Consider the following 25283-nt stretch of genomic DNA (forward strand, 5'->3'; position numbering starts at 1 on the left):
TGGTGGAGTGTGAATGGTGGGAATGGCTCCTTCAAATACACAGGCAGGTTGTGACTTATGCAGTGAGTTCTATCAGCAAACAAAAGAGAGAAAATCAGGGGAAAAAAAAAAAAAGAAAAAACAGGAAAAGCACAATAAGAAGAAAAAGAAGCAAAGTACCAAACCCCTGCTCCTTTCCTGAGGTACGGGCACTGCCGCGCTGGGTCCACGCAGCGGGAGGGGACCCGGGCCGCCTACCCGGGGCTTCCCACCGGCACACGATGCCCCGGTGTCCCGGTCCCTCCATAGCAGGCCGGGGGTCCCAACACCCCGGCCCGGCCGGTTGCCGTGGTGACGGGTCGGGCGGCAGCGGCGCCCCCTATGGGCCGCCTCGGGGTGGCAATGGCGGGTGCCCGCCCCTCCCCTCCGCGGCGCGGACCCGCCCCGCTGTGGGTGCCGCCGCCGCGCCCGGCCCGTGGAGCGGGCGGCATGAGGAGCGGAGCCGGGGGCGGCTGCAGGGGCCGCGGCTGAGGCGCGGTGGATGCCGCCATGTCGCTGCTCTGCGTGCGAGGTGAGTGGGGCGGTGGCTACCGGGCGGAGCCCGGGGTGGGGGGTGGCCGGTGCCCCGGGAGCGCCTGACCCCGACCCCGACCCCGACCCCGACCCCGACCCCGACCCCATGCCCCGTGGGAGGCGGGCAGCCCGTGAGGTGCTGTGGTGACAGACGGCGGCTGTGGGAGCGGGGACAGGCGGGGGGTCGGGAGCGATGCCGGGGAGCAGCGGTCCCGCCCGGTGCCGAGCCCCGGGAGGAGCCGTGTTTGACTTTGGAGGTGGTTTGGACGCGAGGTGAGGCGCTGCCGCGGAGTGAAACCGCGCTCGCAGGGAGCAGGTTGCTGTCGCGGGCTGTAGCAGTTGTCACTCTCCATGTACTCACCCATCACATGCCGTACTGTTTCAGATACACTGCTGGTTAGATTCTCATCCTGCTGCCGAGCTTTGTTCCCTTGCAGAACAGGTTACTGAAAGGCAGGCAGCACTTTCTGGATTACAGCGCTATCGGCTGCTCCCTCGTCTGCGGTTTTCAGTTTCTCGCTCTTTTGTGCCAAAGAAAAGAGTAAAATCCCTGGAGAAAGCCACCTGCCAGGACTGACGGTGCTGGGACGTGCCTGCCGTCAGCGTTCCGTGCTGAACACCGCGGTCACAGGGTGTCCCAGGCCGCCAGCCGTGCCCTGCGGCTTTAAAGTGTAGTGTTAATGTTCTCAACGCCTTTCCCAGGTACGGTAACATAACTGGCACCAGTGTGCTGCTGACAGTTCAGCTCTTCTTTCGCTTGCATCAGGTGGTTTGGTAGCACCTCTTCACTCAGCTGCTTGTCACCTCTTTGAATCAAAACCCCTTGTTTTGCTGGTGGTGTTAATGGAGCATCCTTCAGTGTGCATTATTTTGGGGAGAGCGCTTTTAAATTAACTTTCAGCCCTTTTGTTAATCATACATCGTGTCTAAGGAGTTAGAGGTGTGCAAGTGTGAAGTTTATCTTAAAAACGCTTTTGATGCAGTTCTGTGTACACTGCAAAGTGCAGTTAGCATGTCTGGTAGATTTGTCCAGTTTGTTTTGAAGTCTTTGCCAAAATATCTTCATTGAAGGTAATTCTGACTGGCTCAAAGATTCTTCTCAGTTACAGGTGTTTCTTCACTTTTTTGGTGGTTCACCCTCAAAAGGTTCTCAGGGTGTCCTTTAAAGAAATGTGGTGTTTAGAATCATAGAATGGTTTGGGTTGGAAGGGACTTTAAAGCTCATCCAGTTCTAACCCATGCCATGGTCAGGGACACCTTCCATTAGAGCAGGTTGCTCAAAGCCCCATCCAGCTTTGGCCATGTGAAGCTGACAGTGTTAAAGATGTGTGCACCATCTACTAAGAGTAGTGAAAGAATGTGAGCTGGATGATTGAGTTACTGGAACTGTCCTGCCTTTTCAGGATATTAATTCATGGTCTGTAGAGTCTTTGGGACAAAAGCGTTTCAGCAGCCTGGAGCGGTACGCTCTCCTGTTTGGCTTTTTCTTTGGTTATGTGTAAAGAGCTAAAATAAGAAAGTTGAGGTGGCTGGTGACCATGTGTGATGGGGAATTATTGTGAAAATTGCATCTTTCATTTCCATCTGCTGTGCTAAGACAGTAGAAAATACCAACAGTAATTTAGACAGATGATACTGGGCAACTTTATTGTTGGAATGCAGAATGCAGTCAATTTACTGAACTTGAAGAAATGAAATAGCTGTGACTGCAAGAACAAGCTGATGAGATCTCACAAGTGTGAACCCATTGAACATGAAATGGAAGTGTGTTGAGGTAGAGCAGTCTGAAGAACAAAGCGGTTACCAGGAGAATGGATACAAGGAGAAGAAGGCTTAATTGTCACTTCTTTGGGAAAAAAAAGTCCCCATCAGACTAAAAACCATATCTTTTGTATTTTAGCTTCCCACCAAAATGAACTAACCTTTCTGAGAAAGCAGTGCACCTACTGAAAAGACAGCGGGAAAAACTGCTTTTTAATACGAATACGTTAAAAGTGGTGCACGCTTAAGACTGCATAGTAGCATGGGGTTAGATGCTGTAGACCTGGGATTAAAAAAAGAAAGACAATTAAAAAATCTTGTGAAATAAATGTAGGCGACTGGGGCACTGTTAATAGCCTCTCAACTGCAGTTTAACAGATAAAGGGAAATGTGGAAAAACCCTGAGTGGCAGTGTAACAAGAAGCCTGGCGGACAGAAAGATAAATTCACTGATTTATTTCTCCCCCTCCCACTTGAATTACACGCATTAATAGTATTTTAATGAATGGCTAATCTAAAACAGCACACACCAAACGTGTCTGTGTGCTGCCTTTGTGCCTGAAAGCACAGCTAACATACATGGCTTCTTGATTCATGGTTAGCGGTACATTTCTTTTATATTTTCTTCTTAGAAAACAGGGTGTTTTTGTTTTATTTTGGGCTTTGGTTGGTTTTTGTTTTTTTTCTTTTCAGAATTATTGAGCTGTATTTGCCATAGAAGTACCAGACAGAAAATCGAAGCTCAGAGGAACTGTGAGTTTGGGCTCACCTGCACATCTTCAGAGGATGTCTAATCCAAACTAGTCATTTAGGATCCTGCAGTAGCAATGGAGAGAAATGCGTCACTTGCTGCAACTTCAGAACTTATCTTGGGATAACAAGGATTTCACTGGAGAGCTGCAGTCTCTCCCCAGTCACTGTAGGGGAAATCTAGATGAACCAGGACCAGATGCCCAAGGTTGTTGTGGATGCTCCATCCATTGCGGTGTTCAAGACCAGGTTGGACAGGGTCTTGGGTAACATGGTTTAGTGTGTGGTGCCCCTGCCCATGGCAGGGGGCTTGGAATTAGATGATCTTAAGGTCCTTTCCAACCCTAACTGTTCTATGATTCTGTGTGTGAAGTGAGCCAGTGATAACAGGCTGTTACAGGAGTAAATTAAAGGACTCTTTTGGAGTAGAAAAATATGCAGAGGGTGTAAGTGAAGTGAAGGAGAAAACAAATCCTGAATATTACATGACTGAGGCTTTTAGGGGAGACTTCTCTGTATTTTGATTCTACTGCCAGAGTGCAAAAGAGATTGCATATACTCCTGTTCAGAGCAGCTGTGTCTGGATTATGTCTGGTAATCTTCTCTTGGCATAGCTTGCTTTATTAGTTTGCGTTTAGTGTTGCATTTGTGAAAATAGTACATACTAAATAAAACTGTTCCTGCTGAAGCAGTCTAGTCTTTCATACCAGTCTTGCATTGTTAAACTTCCTTGGCCTTCTCCTGGAAGTCTTGATTTTACCTCAGATTTCAACTTAATGAAATTTATTCTTCTCAGCACAGCTTGCAAGGGTTGTAGCTGGAGTTGGATTACCCTGTCATGCGTGCTCTGTCATCAGTTTTTTTGCTCTGTTTCAGTTGTTTTCCTGAGATACCAGGCCCTTTCAGTTGCTCACTTTTATTGCATCTTACTTTGTCCACAGCTCTTGCTCTCAAGATAGCAACGGTTCCCTTCTATTTTACCTCCTCTCAGATTTATAACAGTTTATGCTGTCTCTTCAGTGCTGTTGTATTCCTAACTTCTTGCCTTCCTAACTTCATTTGTTATACAGTTCCCTTGTATTCCTAACTTCAAGTCTAACTTGTCTCCTAACCTCATCCGATAACTGTAGTAATAAAAAACATGTCTCTGTCTCATTCCTTGCCTGTCATCTTCACTGTGTCAATGTCTGAAATCCTTTGCTGTTGCAAGGATATTGGCAGTAGGGAGCTTCCCTCATCCCTGTGTATGGTACCCGGTTTAGTTCCCTGAGAGCATAGTCCTTTTGTTTAAAGTGCTTTTGTCTTGGGGCCTGATCCGCAGTATCTGTGTGAGGTTTGGCTGCCTGAGGTATGTGGGAGACTGAGTTAGGTGATCTCTTCTGGTCTTGCACTCTAAAACTTTAATTAATGACTGCTATGTGAAATTACACTGTCTGGCTGTCTCAGATGTTATATTTTTTTTTACCTACCGTTTATTTTGCTGCTGCTCTGAAGAGCTGGAAAAACTTGTTCATGCGGTATCATTATATTTTTTTTACCTACCGTTTATTTTGCTGCTGCTCTGAAGAGTTGGAAAAACTTGTTCATGCGGTATCATTTTATCAGAACAGTTGGAGTGTTGGAATACTACTCAGTGAACTTAGCTGCGTGTCTCTGTATTGCCATCAAAACTCATCTTCCAGTGCCTGCCACCAAATTCAACTCTGTTGACATCCAGGTGAAGGGAGTGAACAGAGAAAACTGAAATGGATGCTAATAGTAACAGAAATGAAAACTTGTTTGTCTTGTGGGGTACTTAGAAATATCCATTACTTAGAAGCTCGGTAGTCAAACATCAGGGCTTTTTATTTGTGTTTAAAGGTGTTTTTTTTCTCCCCTGATGCAATAATCTCAGGCTTACTCTGGTATTCTCTATAAGGGTGAATGCAGTGCCTCCAGCTCTTTCTGTCTCAAGGGTGAAAGTCTCTAGCTGGAGCTCCCTACATTGCACAGAACTGGAAAAGAAATCCTGCTTGTCTTTACGTAGATCAAAATGGGAAAGAACAGAATTAGACATTAAAAGCAGTAGCAGAAGCACAGGTTATAAAGGTGGGATATTAATAAAAGTATAATGCTTCATGAATAATTTGATATGTAAATGTTATGAACTCCTCTAGCTGTAATTAGTCAGAAAGCTACCGGTCTATGTAGTGTTGGAACAAAATAAAACGCATTAGAAATCTGGATAGTAACACTAAGATAAAAGAGTCTTTGCTACTAAAGGACCTTCTTTGCACTGAGACTTAAATTTGGGGTTTGTAAAGTTGTTAATTGGTGGCTTAATTGAAGAGAAAACCTTTAAACTTTCAAGTTGCTTTTGTTGTTAAGTAGGAATGTTTAAAACCTACAAACCACGTTTGGCTTGTGATGCATTCATTTTCCTGTTTCCAACCATTGCTCCTTCAGGTTTGGATGCTGTTGCTGCAAAAGCTTCAACAAACAGTGTGGAATCTCTGTTTTAAATATTTGGGAGCTAGGAGCTACTTGACCCTCCCTTGTAATTTTCAGTGGGATGAAGGAAAAGTGCAGGAATTCCTGAACTTTAATAGCATCTGCTTTTTTTAACTCACTTGGTGTCCTCTCAGTTGACTCCTTTGCTTTGGGATCTGCCAGGTCAAACTTTAATTAAAGTCATTAAAATAGTTTTAATATGCAACGAAGTGCTGGATTTAATCTAATGCTGAAAGATCCTGTTTTTGTACTGTAACAGCCTGAGAGCTAGTTGCAATTTACATAATGGCGTATAAAGTCCAAGCAAGCGAGACTGCTTTTTTTAAATCCAGGACCTTATTTCAAATATTTGACTTGGAGGCATGTGAAATACGTATGACTGGTGGCAAATGATCCTTGTGCAAGTTTCCTTTGAAATTTCCTCCTGCCTTTTTTTTTTTTTTCTCCCCCCCCCCCCCCCTTTTTTAATGCCTTGTGATCAAATTTTACTCAATATTTTGAGAAATACGTGAATCAGTTGGTGAAAGCTGTTCTCGATGCTTTTCCAGGAGAGCTTAAACCAGAGTAGTGTGCCTTGTAACTCTTACTTGCTCTCTGGCTTTCTCAGATAATTCACTGTGTGGTTTTGCAAACAGATTGGAAGCTGCCATAGGGTTTTCCTCTGCCTTTTTGGCAGGTTAAAGCTTGTACCTGGGTGTGAAAGTGTGTGAAAGCAACTTGCTGTTCTTGTCTCTTGTTAGATAGAAGGACTTCTGTATTTTGAAAGGTTTCTCTTTAGCACCCGAGTTTGCTCTTCTTTGCAGTCTTTATTTTCTGACCATATTTATAAAGCTTCTATAGAAATGAAAATTGCTTTTAGTATTGTGCTGATCTCATCATCATTAAGCAGAGAACTGAAACCTGCTTTATTCCTATTGCCAGCTCATGCTTATCTTTACATGCATTAGCAATCTTTGCCAAAGACTTTGCCAAAATAATTTTTTGCTTGTCTACTGTGACATGTAAAATTTGGCACATGCTTTCTGTGGTATGGATTCCTATTTTGTAGGTATATCCTGGGTGTTTGGATCAGATCTATCTGCACTTAGCAGGATTTCGGGTGGTTTTTCTTTTCACTTAGGCCCTCTTTACACCTGACTAAGTTAGTGCGCATAATGCTGCTTTTATTATTTGCCTCTTCACTGGCTGCTGTGTCCTGCTTGATTTTTTATAAATGGCAAATGCCCATTCTAGGAGCAAAAATGTCAAAACAAAGGAAGGCATTTGCTATGGGACCCCTACTAATCATGGCTGGTGTCTCAAGTGGCTAACCATTGCCCTGTTTCACTGGCTTTCCATCATATTATGTCATTACATGTTAATGAGGCTATCCTGCACTAGCAAGTCATACATCTCAAAAAATTCTGCATGTTAAATCTGTGCAGTATAGATCAGCCTTACCAAATGGGTATTGAATAGTAGGCATCACTTTGTCTGAACTTTAACTGGTTAGACACTTCAGGCACTTGCCTGGTGTTCTCTGTGGTCTGTAGGTACCTGTCCTCCTTGGAGCCTGTTTTCTGTTCTCTCAGGATGCATTGAAAACAAATGTCACTGGGCTACAGACTTTGCCATCTGAGGAGCAATTATCTAGCTGTTCTGATTTTTATTATTTCTATCTTGGATGTACTGTCATTTCACTTACCGACGGGCTTGGAAGTATGTGGTCTCAGAGGTACTTGCCTTCCCATGGGCACAGGGCATGGATGCCTGTTGCTTTTTCACCATTAGCAGTAAAGTCAATTAATGGGATGGGAGGGCAATATCCTTATTGGTGTTTTTTTCCTTGAACATAAGTTTTTGTTATATTTAATGCTCCTCCTTCTTCCTGCAGCTAATTTCCTACACCCAACCTGTGTTGACACTGTTTCTTTCTTGTTTATTTTACCATGGGTTACACCTATTCGAGGTGGAATGGACTAAACCTGTACTTCTTGCTTAAGGAGTAGTTGCTTTTTGCCCCCCTAGAAAACTCTGAATAAATGGGTCCTGCATCTGATATCACAGTTTCAGTTCAAATTTATTCTTCTCAGTCAATTTTTGAATAAATACCCTCAGCTTTATGGAATTCACCCCCTCTGAAATGTCCCTGTTTTGTTACTGGGGATTGTCTTTGGGCACACCATGTTCTATTTGATTTGATCACAGTGACTGCAGGGAACTTTTGTGTAATTGTTTTATAGAAGTAAATTGTAGTGTGGATCCAAAATAGTTGTTCTCCTGTTAACAGTTTTTGAGTTGGAATGCTTTTTACAAGTTTTAGAGGAGTTGAAGAAGCACTTGTAGGCATATGAACTCTGCAGCATTTCTGTGTTTAACTGTGTTTATATGACTGATGCTGTCTTCTGTGATGAGTTCACAGATCCAGTTAAATACAGAACTGTAAGGGAGTCAGCTACCTGCATTCAACATGGAAACAAGAGACCTTCAGCTTACGGAACTCCTGTGTTGAGAGAGAATTAAATCAAGGTGTTGCCTCACCGGCTTTGTTCGCAGAATTCACTTTTGCTGGCCAGACTTAAATTGGTCAATGTTTTAACAATGTTTTAACAATGTTTTAACATTGCTGGGCTGGTGGGTGGGTTAGAAACTATGTTAAAGGGATAAAAACACTGGTTTTGTTTTGTTCCCTTTTTGCATTCCTTTTTCCTTGCAGCTGAACAGTCCCATATGAATGGAAAGTGAATTGGACTGGATTGGCATGTTTGATGACAGATAAGAGGAGGTGTCTTTGTTTGAGATAATCTCTAGCCTAAAACTGTTGGAGTGTTTTAAAAGAAGTTTGGCTTCCAGCCTTGACCGTGTCCCTTTAAGGAATACTGGTTTTAACCGTATTACTTAAAGCTCCTGTGACTTAACTCTCTTAATGCTTTACAGCTAAATGCTCTGCTAAACAGGCTCCAGCATTTCCACCACAGAGACATAATTATTAGGTTTAAGATAACTGCAGATTTACACTTTCGATTATTGACACACTCAGTGTTTATTTTCTCAGCTGAGGACAATGTAGTAATACTCGGTTTAAGAAACATAGTTAAAAAAAAATAGAATTAATTACCTGACTTCTTGGGTCACCCTTCTGTCCAGATGAAGTCTGCTGCATATACCTAACCTGCTGTTGTCTTTATTGACCTCTTCTGAGGACAGGAGTGGAGCTGAGTATGGTGGCCCATTAAACTTTTCATTCTTGTGAGCTTTTATGGCAGCAGAGTGGTACAGGCCCTGGGGCAGGAATGCAGCTTGCTTGAATAAGGCAGTGTGAACTGGTGAAGGGACAGCATCACCTGAAACCTGTTCTGGAGGATGATATAGGGCTGTTGTCCAAGGCCTGGGCTGGGAGATGGTTGTTTGGCTTGGGAACAGACCAGAGTTTTTGCTTGAACTCCTTCTGTGATAGCAGATCTCTCCCTTCATTAGTTTTTGAGCCACTGGATGCCTGATCAAGGACATACAGCCTTATAAACTTCTAGCATCGGGAGCTGTATGCTTTATTCTGCTCTATACTGATTGTTGGCATCCCAACTATCACAAGATTACTTACTGTAAGGCTTTTTTTTAATTTTCAGAAAATCCTTGACCAGATTGTTCAAAAACTGCTGTGCAAATTGAGTTCTGGCAGAGTCCTGTGGATTTTTTAAATGGCTCTAAAATATGTTTTAAGGATATTTCAAAACAGTTCCATATAGAATCATAGAATAGTTAGGGTTGGAAAGGACCTTAAGGTCATCCAGTTCCAGCCCCCTGCCATGGGCAGGGACACCTCACCCTAGACCATGTCACCCATGGCTCTGTCCAACCTGGCCTTGGAACACTGCCAGGGATGGAGCATTCACAACTTCCTTGGGGAAGTTATATGGAAGAATATAGTCAGGAAGTGATGGAAAAGCTAGGCATGAAGAAACTCTGGGTCAGATCTCACTCTAGCTATGTTGTAAACTGAAAATAACGTGCTTAGCAAACATAACAGTTTCCAGGGATTCAGTCCATTCATATCTAATCATATATGAATATGTAGTTATTTCAGTTTCTAAAGAGAAACCCTTTAAAGACATTTCCCTTTCCTGGGGGTTGTATAAACCTCAGAACACGTGTTCAGGAAATGTCCAGGGACTTCAGACTTCCAGTACCTGTGATGGTTCATATTTAGTTGTCACAAAGTCTTCTTTTGTGACAACCATAGTCCTTTGCAGATGAAGTCCCTGTGGAGTGTTGTGACTGCCATTATACACTGGAGATCTACAATATGTAGATTCTGGAAATCTTTAATAGCTGCTTTTTCTTATGGGGCCAGGAAAACCAGACACAAATTGAGGTAATGCCAGGGTAGCTTATCGCCTTGTGGGTGAGGAAGGAATTTGACTGCTGGGTAAACTACTACACACATTTTGTACACCTTGCCAATTTCAGGAGTTATTCTTCATCATGAGAATTCTTTACAGGCAAGCAGACAGTGTTCTTCATAAGATTATTTGATGTCTGTGGAAGGCACACTTCATGTGGCTTCTCTTTCAGAGTTTGAGGGGCCAAAAGCTACTAGAAAGCTGAGGCTGGCTTCAGTTTTTGGTTTTGGAGTTCTGATGCTACTGAAATCATAATGCATTTCATAGATTAATAAAGTCTTGTTTTAACAAAATAAATACTTGATATTTTCTGGATCAAACATCCCCCAACATTGCACTCCTGATCTGAACCTAAACTTGGAGTGTGTATCTTGAATTTGGCACACAACGTGGGTATGGATTGGTGGGGAGGGAAAAATGGATGTGAAACAGTAATTTTATTTCAGCCTTTTCTACCTGCTATAACTTGCTGAGTGTGGAAAATTTTATTAGATTTTGATATATCAAATTGAGTAAGTGGAGTCTGTGTATGCTCCATTTTAGTAGGAGATTTTTTTAGGAGATTAACTGCTTATAAACTCTGTAGTTATAAGGGCAGACTGGATTGTTGTAATAATCTAATATGTAGGACATACTAGATGTAGGACATAGTATTTTTTTAGTATAACAAGGTACAGTCTTCTAGAAAAGTATCAGATTCTGAATTAAAATCGATGAAGGATTTTCTGTAGTTCTGGCAGCTTTCTGTCATCATCATATGGGACAACTTTATACTTTTTAGACTGAACTGATGTTCTAGCTTCATGATCATAACGGCAGAAGTTGGTTTGCGTTTCCTTAGATTGGAGAGTATAGTATGAAACTTGTGCTACTTGCTCTGCAAGTACTTAAGGATTTGGAAGGATGGAGTTTGGTAATGTCTGTTACTTGAGTAGAGAGGTACATGGCTTTTGTATTATGACTAATCCGACTAGAATGACAGGTGTTTACATATTTTCCCAGGGCTGGAAAGAGATCAAGACATGCCATGACTTATCGGATCGCAGTGTTAAATCAGTGTTTTGTTAACGCCTTGCCTGGGTTGGAGGAGCATGGTTTAACAGAGCTCTACCAACAAACCTTTTACTTCTGTTGTAAACTTGAGTTTGAATTTACTGGTTTGACACTTTTGTCAAAGATATAAAAGTGTGTTCAGGCTTTATTGGAGCAGAGCTGCAGGTGGCAGAAGTCTGAATACAGATGAATTAATCCCATGTATATGCATTGTATTCTTTTTTAATCCTAGAGCATCAGGAAAGAGCTGGTGTTGTGATGAAATAGGGATTATATGGTCCTGAAATGACAAGTGACACAGTTACATAAAGTAAACAGTGAAAAGCAACTTAATTAGTAGTGTTGAATCTGTTTCCATGAGGGTGCAAACACGTTAATGTTATAAAGCAGAGTGAGGAGCTTGTGACTTAAAGTGGTATGAAGGGGGCTGTTGGTGCAGGACTAGGAATGAGCCCTCAGGGTTAGCAGGAGCCATGAGGAGTAGGGGTTATGAAGGGAACAGAGATGTTGGAGGGGATGCCCTGTTCTGGAGAGAGGAATAAAGGTGACTGGGAAAATTCCACTCTGTTGGCGATGCAGAATTGTAAAGCAGCATTAGTGTGGATAAAGGAGAACCAGCTGGGCTGAAATTATATTGGGAAGAGCTGATCAGAGGTTTTTCTGTGGTAGCACGAGAGATCTGCAGCACGTAGTCCAGGATTTAAATGTGGCTAGAAATCTTGTAATGTGGTTATAGGGAAGTACCTCTGGGTATTGTCACCGTGAGAGACTAACTCCCCACACCAGAGAATGAACGCTCTTGATAATGGCTGGGTACAGAGGACTGTTTTATCTGGCGGTTACATCATCAGATAGTGACTGGAGCCATAAAACTCATGGAGTTAACTGTAGACTTAAAAAAACAAAGTGTAAAACTGTAAACTGTAGCTTTAAAAATCACAGAAGATGCTTTGGGGAAGCTGGGCTTAGAAGTGAACTTGGTTTCAGTGATCACAACTTAAAGTAATAAGTTAAACAGATAAACATGTGGACCAGCAGCTGTCAAGCCACTAACGAGACTGAAGAAGCTTTCTGGTGAAGTGAGGAGCTTGGATACGGGGGAAGGCATGAAATACAGTGAAGCTACAGGGGTAAATATTAGCATCTCAAATAACAGAAGACTCCACCTAGGAAACAACCCCAGAGCTGATGATTCACCTGATCATTGCGTCAGGATCTGGTGAGCAAACACAGAACCTCTGACAGGTGTGGGCAAAAATCAGTTTGTAAAGGAAGGTGTATCCTGAGGATCAGGAAGTTCAGGGCTAAGGCTGTGGATTTCACCTCGGCAGACAAAGTGACGTGTTGCAAAGGGTATTAAAACAAATAACTGAAGGTGCTTTGGTCACATGGAAAGGAGAGACAGCCTGGCTTGCCAATGAAGGAACTGGTACTGCTGTGCCAGGGACAGGGAGTTGGGTAAAGATGATCTGGATGTGATTCCTGAACTGTAGGAAAAGTCTCTTAAGAGGATGACACTGAAAATAATGCACAGATATATATGGGGTAGGAACAAAACTTTTAGCACCTTGAATTTGAGTCTGGTAATCTGTAGCCCAGAGTGCTAAACCATGCAGCACCTGCAATCTGAACTCTCTTAGCAGAAGTTTAACTCCTGGTGTAAGCAAGCAGTAGCATTGCCTAACTGGAGAACAAGAAAGGTGGTGTCTGTGGGTTGGTGGGAAGGTAAGGAGATGGGTGATGATAATGGGTGAGTATAGATCTTCCAGAGCGGGCAAGACAGTGATACTATGCAAGATTTAAAGTTTTAAAAAGGGAATAATAAAAACTTCATAGATTGGTGAAAACAGTGTGGAAGGCCACGGGATATAAAATACGGCATGGGTTGTAAGAGGAGGACTGTACTGGGGCAACCTCTTGATTCTAGTTGAAAGTGTACATCTGTTTGGACTACCATAGGATCTTACAAATCACCATACCAGGCATTTCTTTCTGAAGAAAATCAAGAATTGACAAAAGCCATGTAAAGTGTACAGAGAACTGGTGGGAGAAGCAGATAGATGTCTTCCACTTACGGCATGGTAAGAAAAGGAGGAACGTGTGTGTCAAAGTTCGTTTTATGACAAGTCATAACGGCACAACCAGTTTGGAAGTAGATAAATATAATGTATGAAGGATTCAGTGACCCTGTGGACAGCAGTAATGAAAATGTGTTTATATTACGTGGAAGAGCTATTGTCCTTAAATGCAAATGATAAGAGTTTCTGAAAAATGCAAAGCTGAGTGAAAGGAGAGGTGTTGGAGATGCTTGATGAATCAGCACCATGGTGCTGATAACCAGAAATTAATGGGCTATGTGACTTCTGTCCATTAAGACCATCAGGAAATTAAACATGGGTGAGGATAGTGTTGATGTAAGGTACAGAAGGTAGACATGTGCCATTAATTGAAGTGTAAGCTGGAAGTCAGGAGTGATTTTGAATGTCCTAAGTGGCAGGTGATGGGAGAGCCAGTGTTAGAGGTGGTGACCCCAAAGGGCCCTTCCAGTCCTATGATCCTCACAGCACTAACTTTGTTAGGATGTGAATTACTGCTATGACAACTATTTGTTATAGATAATTGAATGTTAAGGTAAAGTTTTGATGTACCATCTTGCTTAGTTATAAATTTTAATGATAAAAAACTCAAAACTACATGTAAGAGAACTTACCTAAGGCTGTTTATTTTAGTTAATGGGTTTGATTCTAATGGAATAGCCTGGTGGAATTTTTATGGAGACCCAAATGCAAGCAAACAGCATGGTTTCAGGCGAATAGTCTCATGAATAGTGGTTGTAGTTAGTAAGACCTGGTTGTGGTTCAGTTCTCTCTATACATGTTGTGTTAAAACAAAAGTATTGGCAGCTGAGTGCTGATATGTTTTGGAGACTCAGCTCTTCCACATGCTGTGTAACTGCCATGGGGAGCAGCCATTTGGGTGCTTCTCCCAGATGGAGTTAAACTCATGCGCTTGCTTGGGTGGTGATCTCCAGGCTGGATTTTATAAAACACATTCTGCCTTTACAAACTTAACTTAAAAAACCCAAACACACCCAAACCATCATTTTCGGCTTTCTTCTTGGGGGATATTGTGATTAATGTCCCAAGACCATAAGCAAGAAACCCCAAAACAACATGAACAATGCAAAAATGTTGCTGCCAATCTAACCATGGTTTCCTGTTTCTATAATTTGTGTGTGTCCTCCAGGGACCAGTATTGTGTGAGCAGTTTGTGAATGCTGAGTAAACTCAGCCAAAGAATTATTCTGCAGTGTTCTGTTGGATATTCTGTTCCTGCCTGGGACTTTCATTCAGTTCCTCTGTAGCTCGTATCCTGAACAGTTCTTTTATTCATTCTTAATGCTCATAGTCAGCTTATTTCTATCTTCTAGATATTAATCTTTTCTCTGGTTTGTGAACTCAAGCAATTAAATATTTAAGTAACATAATATTTCCTTAAAACTGGTTTTCAAACTAGACCAATCCTGCTTCTTTATTTGGTACAGGAAAACACAGGTGCTGTTTTTTTTCTGGAAGCTTATCATTTGCAGTAGTATGGTAGGATGATTTTGCTTTTTAAAAAGATAAGAGAGTTACTGAATCCACCACAAATGTGCTGTTGCTTTGATTGAGTTTCTCTTTTGGTGAATATGCTAGACTTCTGAAGTTGAACAATGAGATTTGCTAATATCAGTTTTTACCTCGATGCTTTTCAGGGCAAGCTGGTGCTCAGTCCTGCTTGACAAGTAGCCCCTGTTTCAGTTGGCTGATTGCTTGCAATCCTGTAACTTAAATCAAAACTACCAGAAAATACCCCAGGGCTGTGATTAAGTGGCAGTCACCTCTGATGTGATTAGTCAGCATCTCTTGTTCCAGGGTGCATCTTGTTTGAACTAAATTTGAACAGGGAGTGTGGAAACCTGAGTCATTCAGGATTCTGTACAGATGACTTCAGTGTTCTTGTTGACTTGAGAAGAGAAGCACATGCCAGCTGAAGGGAAAGCACACAAGTTGTTCTGTCTGTAATTCCTGTTTTTCATTCCTCGTTTCGTGCCAAGGAATAAACGTGTCTTCTAGCAGCTGTTACCTCGCCATGACCAGGCTGTGTGATTTGACCTAGTAACTCTGGCAAGATTCAGATAACTTAACTGGCGTTTTACCTGTACGTGCAATGCAGCTGCATATGCTTTGTTTCTTGGAGGAAATTATTCTGTAAAGATGTGAGAGGTATATCTTGTTTTCAAAATAAAAACCAAAACAACCTAAACAAACAATTTTTTCTACTGATCTCGTTTCTGAATGATGTTTGGGTTTTCTTAATTTATTTTTATTTTCTCCTCTTTGGCTTTTGTTTGTTATGTTCAGTTTTGGGTTTTTTTTTGGTTTTGTGGGGTTTTTCACACTGAAGCTTTTCCTATAAACTAGCTGAACCACTGGTTTGTTAGGAAAGTCAGGTTAGCTACTCAGACTGTCTCCCAGCAGACTTAATACATTATCAGTCTGTCTCTTTTCCTGCCTTCTGGTGCGAGGATGTGGCTTTCATTATGCATACTTCCTTAGTCTTTGAAAGCTGGGGGCATATATGAGTTGAAGTCTGGTTTGTGTAAAACTTAGTAGCGTGGGTTTTGTTCCCTTACTCAATTAAGGCATTTCCACTCACTTAAAATAATGTATTCCTGAACCTTACAGAGCTTGAAAGAAGGGTAATTTATGCCACTGAAAATTGGAAGCCTCCTTTATTCTCTGGCCAATGTTATTTATCTTCTATATCTAAAAATTCTGAAAGATTTGATGGATGTATATAATTTTTTTTCCTATTCAGGGTCAGATTCAAGAGTAAAGTTGCTGTCTCTTCTGATCATAAAACAGAAGTTCAGGAGAAATCTGTAACCTGCAGGGAACTCCTTAAAGCAAAGTGAGCAAAGCATAGTCTTTCAGAATACGTTTTCTCAGAGAATCACAAACTCAGTAACTCACTCCAGTCCTCACAATAACAACAGTAACTCACTCCAGAAAACACCCTAAATGCTCTTTTAGTAATAAAATGAAGGCTGCAGTAGGGTATTTGAGGGAAGAGGCAGCTTGGATTACTGCTTAATTTACCTCTTGGTGGGGGAACCAGGTCGCCTGACAGTGCTGTCCATGTTGCCAGCATCAGGATTAACCTCTCATAATCTCTGTGATTTGAATAAGAGATTTTGTTCCGGTCCTCACTGCTCAGTTCAAAGCACCTGCTGAGCAAGAACTTCAGTGTATCTTCACCAGTGTGTCTGTGTTGGTCAGCCAAGGCGTTACAAGATTTTTCGTATCAGTGTTTTTTAGCAACTGGTGTTGGTGTTTGAATGGTAAATGTAAGTAGGTGGAGCTGTCCTGTAGAATCAGGGAAGTTGCCTGCATTCTTGGTTTCCTTTTTGTTTAAAAGCTGTCCTGTTACACAAATAGTATCAAATCAGTTTCTCTATCACCATACTGTTTCCCCATCCCACTTGGAAAGCAAACTTTGGACAAAGGCATTGTCTCTTGGTGTGTAATCACAAAACAAAACTTCTGTGTGTGTACTTGTTTTCCCACTTCTCAAGGAAAATGTAACTGATCCAGACCAATCAATTGGAGGTGGTGCCAACCTGCCTGTGCTAGGTGACTCTATTTGCTCTGTCAAACAGGTAGCAAAGCATCTTGCCTCTCCTTATGAGTGACAGTCCCTTTCTTCTCAGTGGAAAGTCAGGTAAGTTTGCTTGTGTTGTCTTCCTACTTTAAATCAGGTGACAGCAAGCATGTATAGCAAAGAAGCTAAATTGTGAAACCAGCTATCTGAAGTGCACGCTCCTCCTTGCTGATGAAGAAATATCAAAGCGGAATGCACCTTAGATTGGCTGTTGGCAACCTTAAATTGCAGTTATACTGGGAATAGAGGAGATCTGATGGTAAAACAGACTGTGTGAAACTCTGCTTCCAAAAATGCCACCTCTGGGTCCTAAGCTTAGAAGCTGGGGGCATATTAATGTAGGGAGTAGATACTGCTGTCTTGCTGTTTCCTAGGAACTGTCTAGGTGTTTGTATGGACAAGATACCAGGTTAAAGGGGCTTGCACTGCAGCCCTTCCCATCGTGGTAAAACCTCTTTTAGTGCAGACTCCTGCAGAAGGTATGCAAAGGGCCCCCTGGTCAGCAAGGCAGGAGACATCTGTTTTGGGACCTAGGTGTGGGACTGTCGCTGATGCCAAAGTGGCTCTTGGGGAATTAGAGCATCCAATTTGAGCAGTGGAACTGTCAGCCTTAACTTAAACAAATGACATTTGGGAACAGTGGTTTACAAATCTGACTGACAAATCTGTCATGGTGCTGGTAAGGGAGGGGCAGTAACTGCAAAGCAAACATCTGTAAGATGACAGAAATGTCTCTGTGGGGAGTATCATTTGTGAACACTCTTGTGTGACTTGGTTGCAGTTCTTGGTGGAGAAATAGAAACTGACACTTCCAGGTCCTTCCTTGGTGAAGAAAACCATCTGAAGATAGCTTGAGTGCTCCACAAACTGTGTCTCAGAGCATGGGCCTTCAATTTTGACTTCCAAAGAGATGTTGAGGTGGCAGGTAGGAGTGAAGTTGTGTTTTGGGTAGGTGTTAACATGTCAGTGGGGAGGTTATGAAGAAGCAGAGCACAATTCTGAGTAAGTATCTTGAGTATGCTGGCTCTTGCCTCACTGGAATTAACTTGTCAGTTTGCATTGAGATCATGATTATTGTCAGGGAAGTTGGAAAGGTGAGTAAGGAAGGAAAGGGCTTTTTTGGAGAGCAGCACACAGACTTGATGTATCTTTGAAGCACCTTGTATTCCAGCTCAGGCTGGGGGGCTCTTGAGAACTGGAGCTTTTCTGAGCAGCCTTTAAGGATGACAGGGAGGTCATTGCTAGAGGAAATACTTTTGTTTGGGCACTGGAAGGCTGTCATTCCAGCAAGTCCTAAAGTGTGCAAAAGATGGCTTATGGTTTTCAACTTGTTCTAGTTACCTGAAAGGTGACTTGAGGTTAATGGGTTGATCTGCTTTGTGTTGGCCGAGGAAGTGTCCTGTGACTGTCTGCCTACCAGCTCAACTGTGGGACCATGCAGGCAGGAGAAGTGGACATAGATAGCCCTAATGGGAATTCCTGAAAGAGTGTCCTGGTGTTGGGAATTCCAGTGCAACATGTTTTACTTTTCAAACTGCTGTCCTTTCTCTCCTGTGCAGTTTTTAGCCACGCAAGCTGCCTGTTAAGTGGAAGCTTCTGCAGTTCTTCCATTCCCAAGTATATTTAATATGAAAGCTGGAAAATATTTTATGGGCTGTTGGCACTCTGGATTAACTGGAAGTACTAATCTGTTTCAGGAGGTTATAAAGTTCAAGGCTTGTATGTTCCTACTTTCCTTACTGCTTCCCAGCATCTGTTTCTAGGTTTTCTCTTGGCTATACAGTTCATGAATATGCCTTTTTTTTTTTTTTTCTTTCTTCCTTTTCCTCTCTCTCCAAACAGAAGAAACAATATTGTCAAGCTTATTTCAGCTGCTGTTTACCTGAAATCTATTGAACGCTTCCTACTGTAATGCAGAGGAAGCTTTTTCTGGGATCAGCTGTAAGTGAATTTCTTGCAGCTTCCTTACTGCAAAACAGAAATTTCACTAAATGCTAATACTTAATATAATAATATTTTGAGCTGTGGTTTATAAAATAACTTATCAATGTTTTAAGCATTTTATTGGTAAGACCTCCTGAGGCTTTTAACATGCTGGAATCCTTTTGCAGTACCTAATGGTCATGGTATATAGATTGTATTTTTCCAGTGTAGATCCTGTTCCGTGCTAGCTTTTTAGTAGGATCACCATATCCATTACAAGTTCAGAGATGAGGGGAGTTCTGGGTTTGGAAGAGCAGTCTGATGCCTATCCTAATGTCAGGGAAGGGACCAGCTGCAGACCTGTTTGGTTTTCCTCTTGCATTTTGTTCCCTGTCACAGTTGCTTTCTACAAGTTACAGGTATAGTTTCAGTTCCATTTTTCCTGTCCTATATTCTCCTGGTAAGATGCTTTGTTTTCAGTTTGTGTTTCTTTGAGATACAGGTTCACAGCAGCATTTCCCATGGCGTATCTCCTGCAGTTTAAAAATTGTTGTATCATTTTCTTCATCTGTGAATTTCTGTTACTGAAATAGTTCAAGCAATATTTCAGGTAGGTGAGTTCTTGAGCTAAGCAACAAACAAGAATGCATATAGAACTCCTCAGTTCAGAAGGTCGAAAACCTGTGTAGTGTTAAGTCAGTGTGTCAAATCAAATCTGGTAGCAGATTAATGTGTAAGCAAGGCCCAGATGTCTCTCTAACTGTCTGAATCTGATTTGTCATTGAACGTGTTTAGAAGATTACTTACATTAACTGCCTACTACATTAAGCCATTGCAGAAAGTAAATCTAGTAGGCACCCTTTCTGTTTCATGAAGTACCTTTCAGAGAATTAGGATATTTGAAGAGAAGGCTTCTCTTGCTGATGAGGACTGGGTTTTACTGAAAAAGAGCAACCCCCAAAGCCCCAGTTAACTCTTGCCAAAGTGTCTCCAAATTGTTCCCCTGTTCCAGATATAGTGCGAGAATATGGTTTTGACTGCAGTGTTTGCAGCTGCCAGGAAGGGTGTCCTACCAAGGTTTTTAATTTCCTCTGTTTATCTAGTACCTTTGGTAAGGGTGGAATAAGTGGAACATTATGAATCTTTGATGCAAGCTTAGCTGTGCTGTGCACACTTACCATGTTTTATGCAAAATCTGACCTGATTTTGCCATGTTTTATGCAAAATCAGAGCTGAGGAGGTGTAAAATTACCTAGTTAACCAAGGTGACCAGACTTGATGATTGAGCAAAATAGTCAGATGTACCTTTAATTAGACAATTTAATGAGATACTGGTTCAGCACAGTATATTAACTGTGGATTTGCTCAGTTTTATGCAGATTGTCCATCATGTTGTTGTTCCACTTTCATGTGAACGAAACAGTGGGGAATACTCCAGATACTCTGCCAGTGTGCTAGTCGCTCTGATGCCCATGGGCTATGGTAGTAATAGAGCTTTATGCAAGACAATGATTTATAAAAGCTAGGCTTTTCTGGGTAGATTTCAGCACTTTGCTCACTAGAGTTTGGCCCATACAGGTGGTGGGATGCTGAGCCTGTGAAAATCCTGGCAAGAAACAAATGCTGGGGTGAAGCTCAGCAAGCAGAACCAGGCGCCAGCTGCAGTGATCCATTGGGACTGGAAATGTCTGTCAGCCACAAGTTATGGGGTATATGGGCTATGGAGGAAAATGAGGGGAGTACTATCTACCTGTGGGTTGCAACACTTCTGTGCATGCAAGCCCTGAGTCTTAACTGATCTGAGAATTTACAGATGTATAGTGGAGCTTCTAGTGAGGTTTGGCGGCATGGATGGTTATTGGGATGTCTACTTATGTACTGCTTTCCTGTGTTTTCTGTATGAAGTGGTGCTGAAGTTAAGTGGTGTTAGTATTAGACTGTGTTTCCTCTTAGCACAGCAATTTGGAAAACCCTTCCAAGAAGCCACACATGTCCCAGCTGCTATCAGTCACTGTCCAGTGGGCAGAAATGCTGGAGTGACTGGTAGAAAGCTGTTTGTTGGAAATTGTATTGTAAATCAAATAAACATAGTAGCTTTGTCTGTCTCTGGACAGGGTAGTGAATTAGCAGATCGTCTGAGCACGAAGATGCTAATTCATGTGAATTAGGAGGGATTCTAATTCATTCTTAAGACATCTGGCAGAATGGAAATCCCTTGGGTAGATCAATTCTCTACCACAGGCAACAGAATAGAATTTCTCTCTTTCCCCAACCCCTTTCCTGAGAAGCATCCAAGAGGGATGGATAGATGCTTTTTAAATGTGGTTGGTTGATGAAGCTAGCATGCCTCCCCTTTGTTTGATGTGGTTCCCAATGCCTTTCTCAGGTGAGTCAAGTTGTCCTGTGGGCATTTAGAGTGGTCACGTTGAAGAAAGCTCTTTGCTACATCAGTGGGAACTGTAATATAAAAATGGTGGGTTTTTTTTTCTATTGTTTTATTTCTTTTGTCTTTTCATTTTGATGAACTATTAAAAATTAATAAACTCTTATTAAGTCCATTATATTTATTCTGGGCTACCTATTAAAGCAGATCACTCTCTTGGTTCAGTTGAGGTGAATTTAGTGGTACTAATGGCTTGGTGCTGAAGCTATCTGGATTCCTCCTCAACTGTCTCAGTCAAATGGGTGATGGATTTTTGAAGGGCTATTTCATTTACCAAGTCAGAATAATTATGCCCTTACAGCCATAGTTCATCAGGTACTGATGGAAATCTGTGTTATGTTCCTGCTCTCTGGCAGTTACCTGACAAAGTGTAAGCCATTTTGGCAGTGGCTCTTCCTTCTGACCAGTTCTCTGGTCAGCCCAGCCCTCCCTTCACATCAAGCAACAACAAAACGTTATCCTCTGTTTACTGTGAATGCAATCTCAGCTTTTATGTCTGTAGGTACCCGCTGTGTTTCCATCACGTCATTCACTGGGGCATAAAGTGCTCTTTTCCCTGCTTGGAGTGGAACAGTGTTCATATGTAAATCAGCGGTTTGTTTTCCCTGGCAGAAAAACAAAGTATAAAGTAGTAAATGTGACTTCAGTCTCTTGTGTCTCAGTGGCCCCTGGGGCTGAATGAATCTCTAGGCTGCATTGAGGACCCCAGCTCAGTAGGGCTGTGCTACCAAGGAGATGGAGCCCGAGCAGACCCTGCTCTCTGTAGTTACAGCAGAGGCTGTTGAGGTGCTGCTGAGTGGGGCTGGTGGGTCCCTGGGCTTCCTGTGCAATTACCCTTAATTATGCCTTCTCTGAGCTAGTTCAGGGATATCTTTACCTTCTGAATGTATGAGTATACAGTGGAGCCTTTCTTTTTGTACCTGCCTGAGACTGGGAATAGCAAGGTGGCTGTAACATGTCAGCTCTTCATAACAGGCTTGGAAAACCATTAAACTGCTGTTTCATCCAGTTCTTTCTTCATGTTATGAGATAATGAGAAGAGTTCCATGGCACATGCAATTGCATTTAGTGTGTACCTCTGATGTTGGTGGACTTTTACAGGGATCACGGGAAACAAAACAGTGACCTGAGTTAAAATCAGGGGTCAGGTCACTTCATGGCTTCTGTTTCGTCCAGCCTGGGGCACCTTTTGGGTTCAGGTGGTGGGAAAAACAGGGGTTCCTCACCCTCAGGTGGGAGGCGAGGATGTGCTTTGGCTGTGCATATCAAATGTTTTGATTTCTGGGGAGGGAGAGGTCCCTGTGTGTCAGGGCTGGATGCCCAGGGACACCCCAGTCCTTGTTAGATGTGTCAGCCTTGTGCCACATGCCAGCCTGTAGTGGGTTTTATAAACAGGTTTCAGAGGTGGTGACTCTGGCTCTGCAATGAATACATGTGCTATAGCTGTTAGTGCAAGGTTCAGACAGCAAAATCACTGCCAAGACTCAGCTACAGAATGGACCTTAAGGGCTGGAGCACTGCTTAGCTGGTGCTTCACTACCAGGAGTGATTCCCCTCCCTTCTGTGTGTGTGCTGCAAGGCACGCAGGCTGTGAATTTAGCGTGCTGGCCTTAGTCTTGGGCAGTATGAGCCGCTTGCTGTGGTCTCTTATTTATGTTGCTTAAGCAACCTTTGCACCTAGTGCTGCCTATCACTGTGCACAAAGTCTGAACACCTGGGAAAGATGGAAAAAGCACAGAGTGAAATGGAAACACATATTGATTGTGCTGTTCTGTTCAGCTGGGGTCAGTTACTATAGAAGTTGGAAGTGTTCTCGCAAACACATTAACAGAGCATTCATTTCACAGGGAAGAGGAAGCTCTTTGTCAAACTGCTGATGGTGAAAGTGCACGCTGAATGCTTTCAGCATTGCATTTCTTTAACAGCACTAATTAAACTGCTTCCTTTCATTCTTCTGATTTCTCCCACAGCCCTTCCATGGCACTTACATGTCTAAGGATGTAGTTGTTTTGGTAGTGTCACGAGTGACCAGCTCGTAAGTCATGTGCTGGATTTAGTCAGGATGTAATCTTTTGGCCATCTGCTCAGGCATTCCCTGTGTCTGCATCCCTCTGATTTGTAGGCAGATGTTAAAGGTAATCTTGAATCTGCAGATACTGAGAACACAGAGGTTCCCTTAACAATACGAGTGTGCTCTTGCTTAGGAGGTTCGGGCAGTGTGTTGTCTGAACCTCAGTAATCTGGCATGCTTGATTTTAATTCTCTTGCTGGTGTACGGAGCACCTAGTCAAGAAAAGATTTGTCCCTCAGATTGAAAAATAGTGGATAGCAAGAATTTCTCTGTAGAACTGAGTTTAGGAATACTCTAATATACAATGTGCTGTTGTTTTTCCACACTTCCGCAATGATTCTGGACCTTTTTTGCAGTGTCTGGCTTATGTTTTCTTTTCCTGGTCTTCAGGAGTCTGTCTTACTCCAGCCTTTTGTAACTGACAGCTGTAGAGTATCTGGAAATCCTTTTGTAGCTTTTTCTTTCAAGTTGCAGGCAACACTTCAACTTAATTTCTCCTTGTCTCTTTATTTAAAGTAACACCAAAATGATGAGAGATTCACAGAGGAAAAAAATATCTCTGGATGAATTGAATGCTTACATCAATTTTCATTGCTTTTATATCTGTCTGTCTAATTTGCATCTGCTTATTTCAGCACAACCCATCTGCCTTCTAATAGCTCCTTGAACTGAGGTGTAATAGCTGCGTCTCTGATACGACTGAGTCTTTTTCAGTGATTGAATGAGTCTTTGTGTGCACAGTGAGAGCAGGTGCATCTCTGTGCATCTGTACTATATATTGCTCGTACAGGGTAGTGCAAAGGCTAGGTCTCACTTCCCTTTCTAATTCTCCATCATATTCATTCTCACCGTGGTATCCTTACTATAGGGTGTTGCTGGTGGTGTAGGAGGATTATGGTTCAGGGTAGTTCAGTGTTTGCCTCCGAATGGGTTGACTTCCTGTGCTGCCCAGTTTGGTGAGAGGAGCCGTTTAAAACTTGAGTGGAATTTAACACTTCCAGATAGCTTAAAAATGAGCTTGCCAAGAAGTGCCTATGGGATAAATGGAAGTGAGTCAGGAAATCTCTCATCTAGACCTTTGACAGACTTTTGTCTTCAGGATTTTACTTTGTGGCAACGCAGAGGCAGATAGTTGTATCTGTAGAACTTGGTGTTGGTGAGTGTTAATAGAACTTCTTCCTTTTGTGATACAGGTTTTATTTTATAAGATGTACTGTTTCACGTGGCTTGATTTCAGCCTCCTGCCCTGGAGTAGCAATGAATTTTCAGCCTTTGTTGCAGCACTGCAATTAACTGTTAATAGGTCTGGCTTCTTCACGACTTCATTAGTCCTTTGTGTTCTTTCTTAAGCACTTAGCATAGAGGAGGTCTATGTAGACAGAAGGAGCAGGTGTGGGTACAAAAGTTTCCCTAGGGAAACTACCCTTACTATGGTCCTTCAGCAGTGGCGTGTTGCATGCCGTGCTGCGTGTTTCACCCTACCTGTGAATTCCCTGTGCTGGAAAGCAGGGTCTTGGCAATGTCTAACAGCTCCTTCCAGCTCTGAACTCGTTATGTGGGGAAACCCTGTGGTTCTCATGGCCAGTTCTGATCCTGCGATATCATGGGAGCTGCACCTTTGCAGTGATTTTTACACACCCCCTTAGGAAGGTGGGCTAACAAAATTAGAACATGTTGAAGTCTCTTTTCTTGGGAGCGTTTTTGGACACACTGTATAAACATGCTGATAGAGCAAAGGAGTACTGGTGTGATGAGACTCCCAGGTTTGGGATCCAGCTCTTGCTTACATGCTTCTGCCACTAAAGGTGTAACTTACTATGTGCAGATTGTCCAGAGGCATGGGGTTCATTCTATGTAGTTACTGGAGATAGAACACGTTGTTAGGTGAGTCTGTAGCAGGCTTGTGATCGTCATTCATCCTTGATGCTGTCTCAGATGGCATCCCATTCTGTGAGTCCTGGAATGGCTCTTGCTGAAGCCCCTTGCAGGCACCCTTTTCAGCATGCCAAGGCATTGCCAGGTTTGCTGCCTTTCATCAAATGAACCTCAATACTTAGGGATCCAGACTACAGACAGCATCTGTCTCAGTTTGCGTATCTTTTGCTGCAGAGACATCATCTCCTCTCTGTGTCTAGGAGCCATTGGCCCACTCTGGCTG

General features: G+C 42.5%; 1 protein-coding gene across 1 annotated transcript in view; it reads left to right on the forward strand.

Annotated features, from left to right (window-relative positions):
* Positions 1-389: 389 nt before the first annotated feature.
* UNC13B (unc-13 homolog B) overlaps positions 390-25283 on the forward strand; it is a 199285-nt gene continuing 174391 nt past the window's right edge. The window contains exon 1 of the mRNA XM_061376549.1: positions 390-550. Within this exon, the coding sequence (XP_061232533.1) occupies positions 529-550 (22 nt within the window). The 5' untranslated portion in view covers positions 390-528. The remainder of the gene's footprint in view (positions 551-25283) is intronic.

The sequence above is a fragment of the Neopsephotus bourkii genome, unplaced genomic scaffold, assembly GCF_033783945.1.
Source record: "Neopsephotus bourkii isolate Nb327-2 ecotype Australia unplaced genomic scaffold, CSIRO-AGI_Nbou_v1 NB_1721, whole genome shotgun sequence".
Classification (NCBI taxonomy): Eukaryota; Metazoa; Chordata; class Aves; order Psittaciformes; family Psittacidae; genus Neopsephotus; species Neopsephotus bourkii.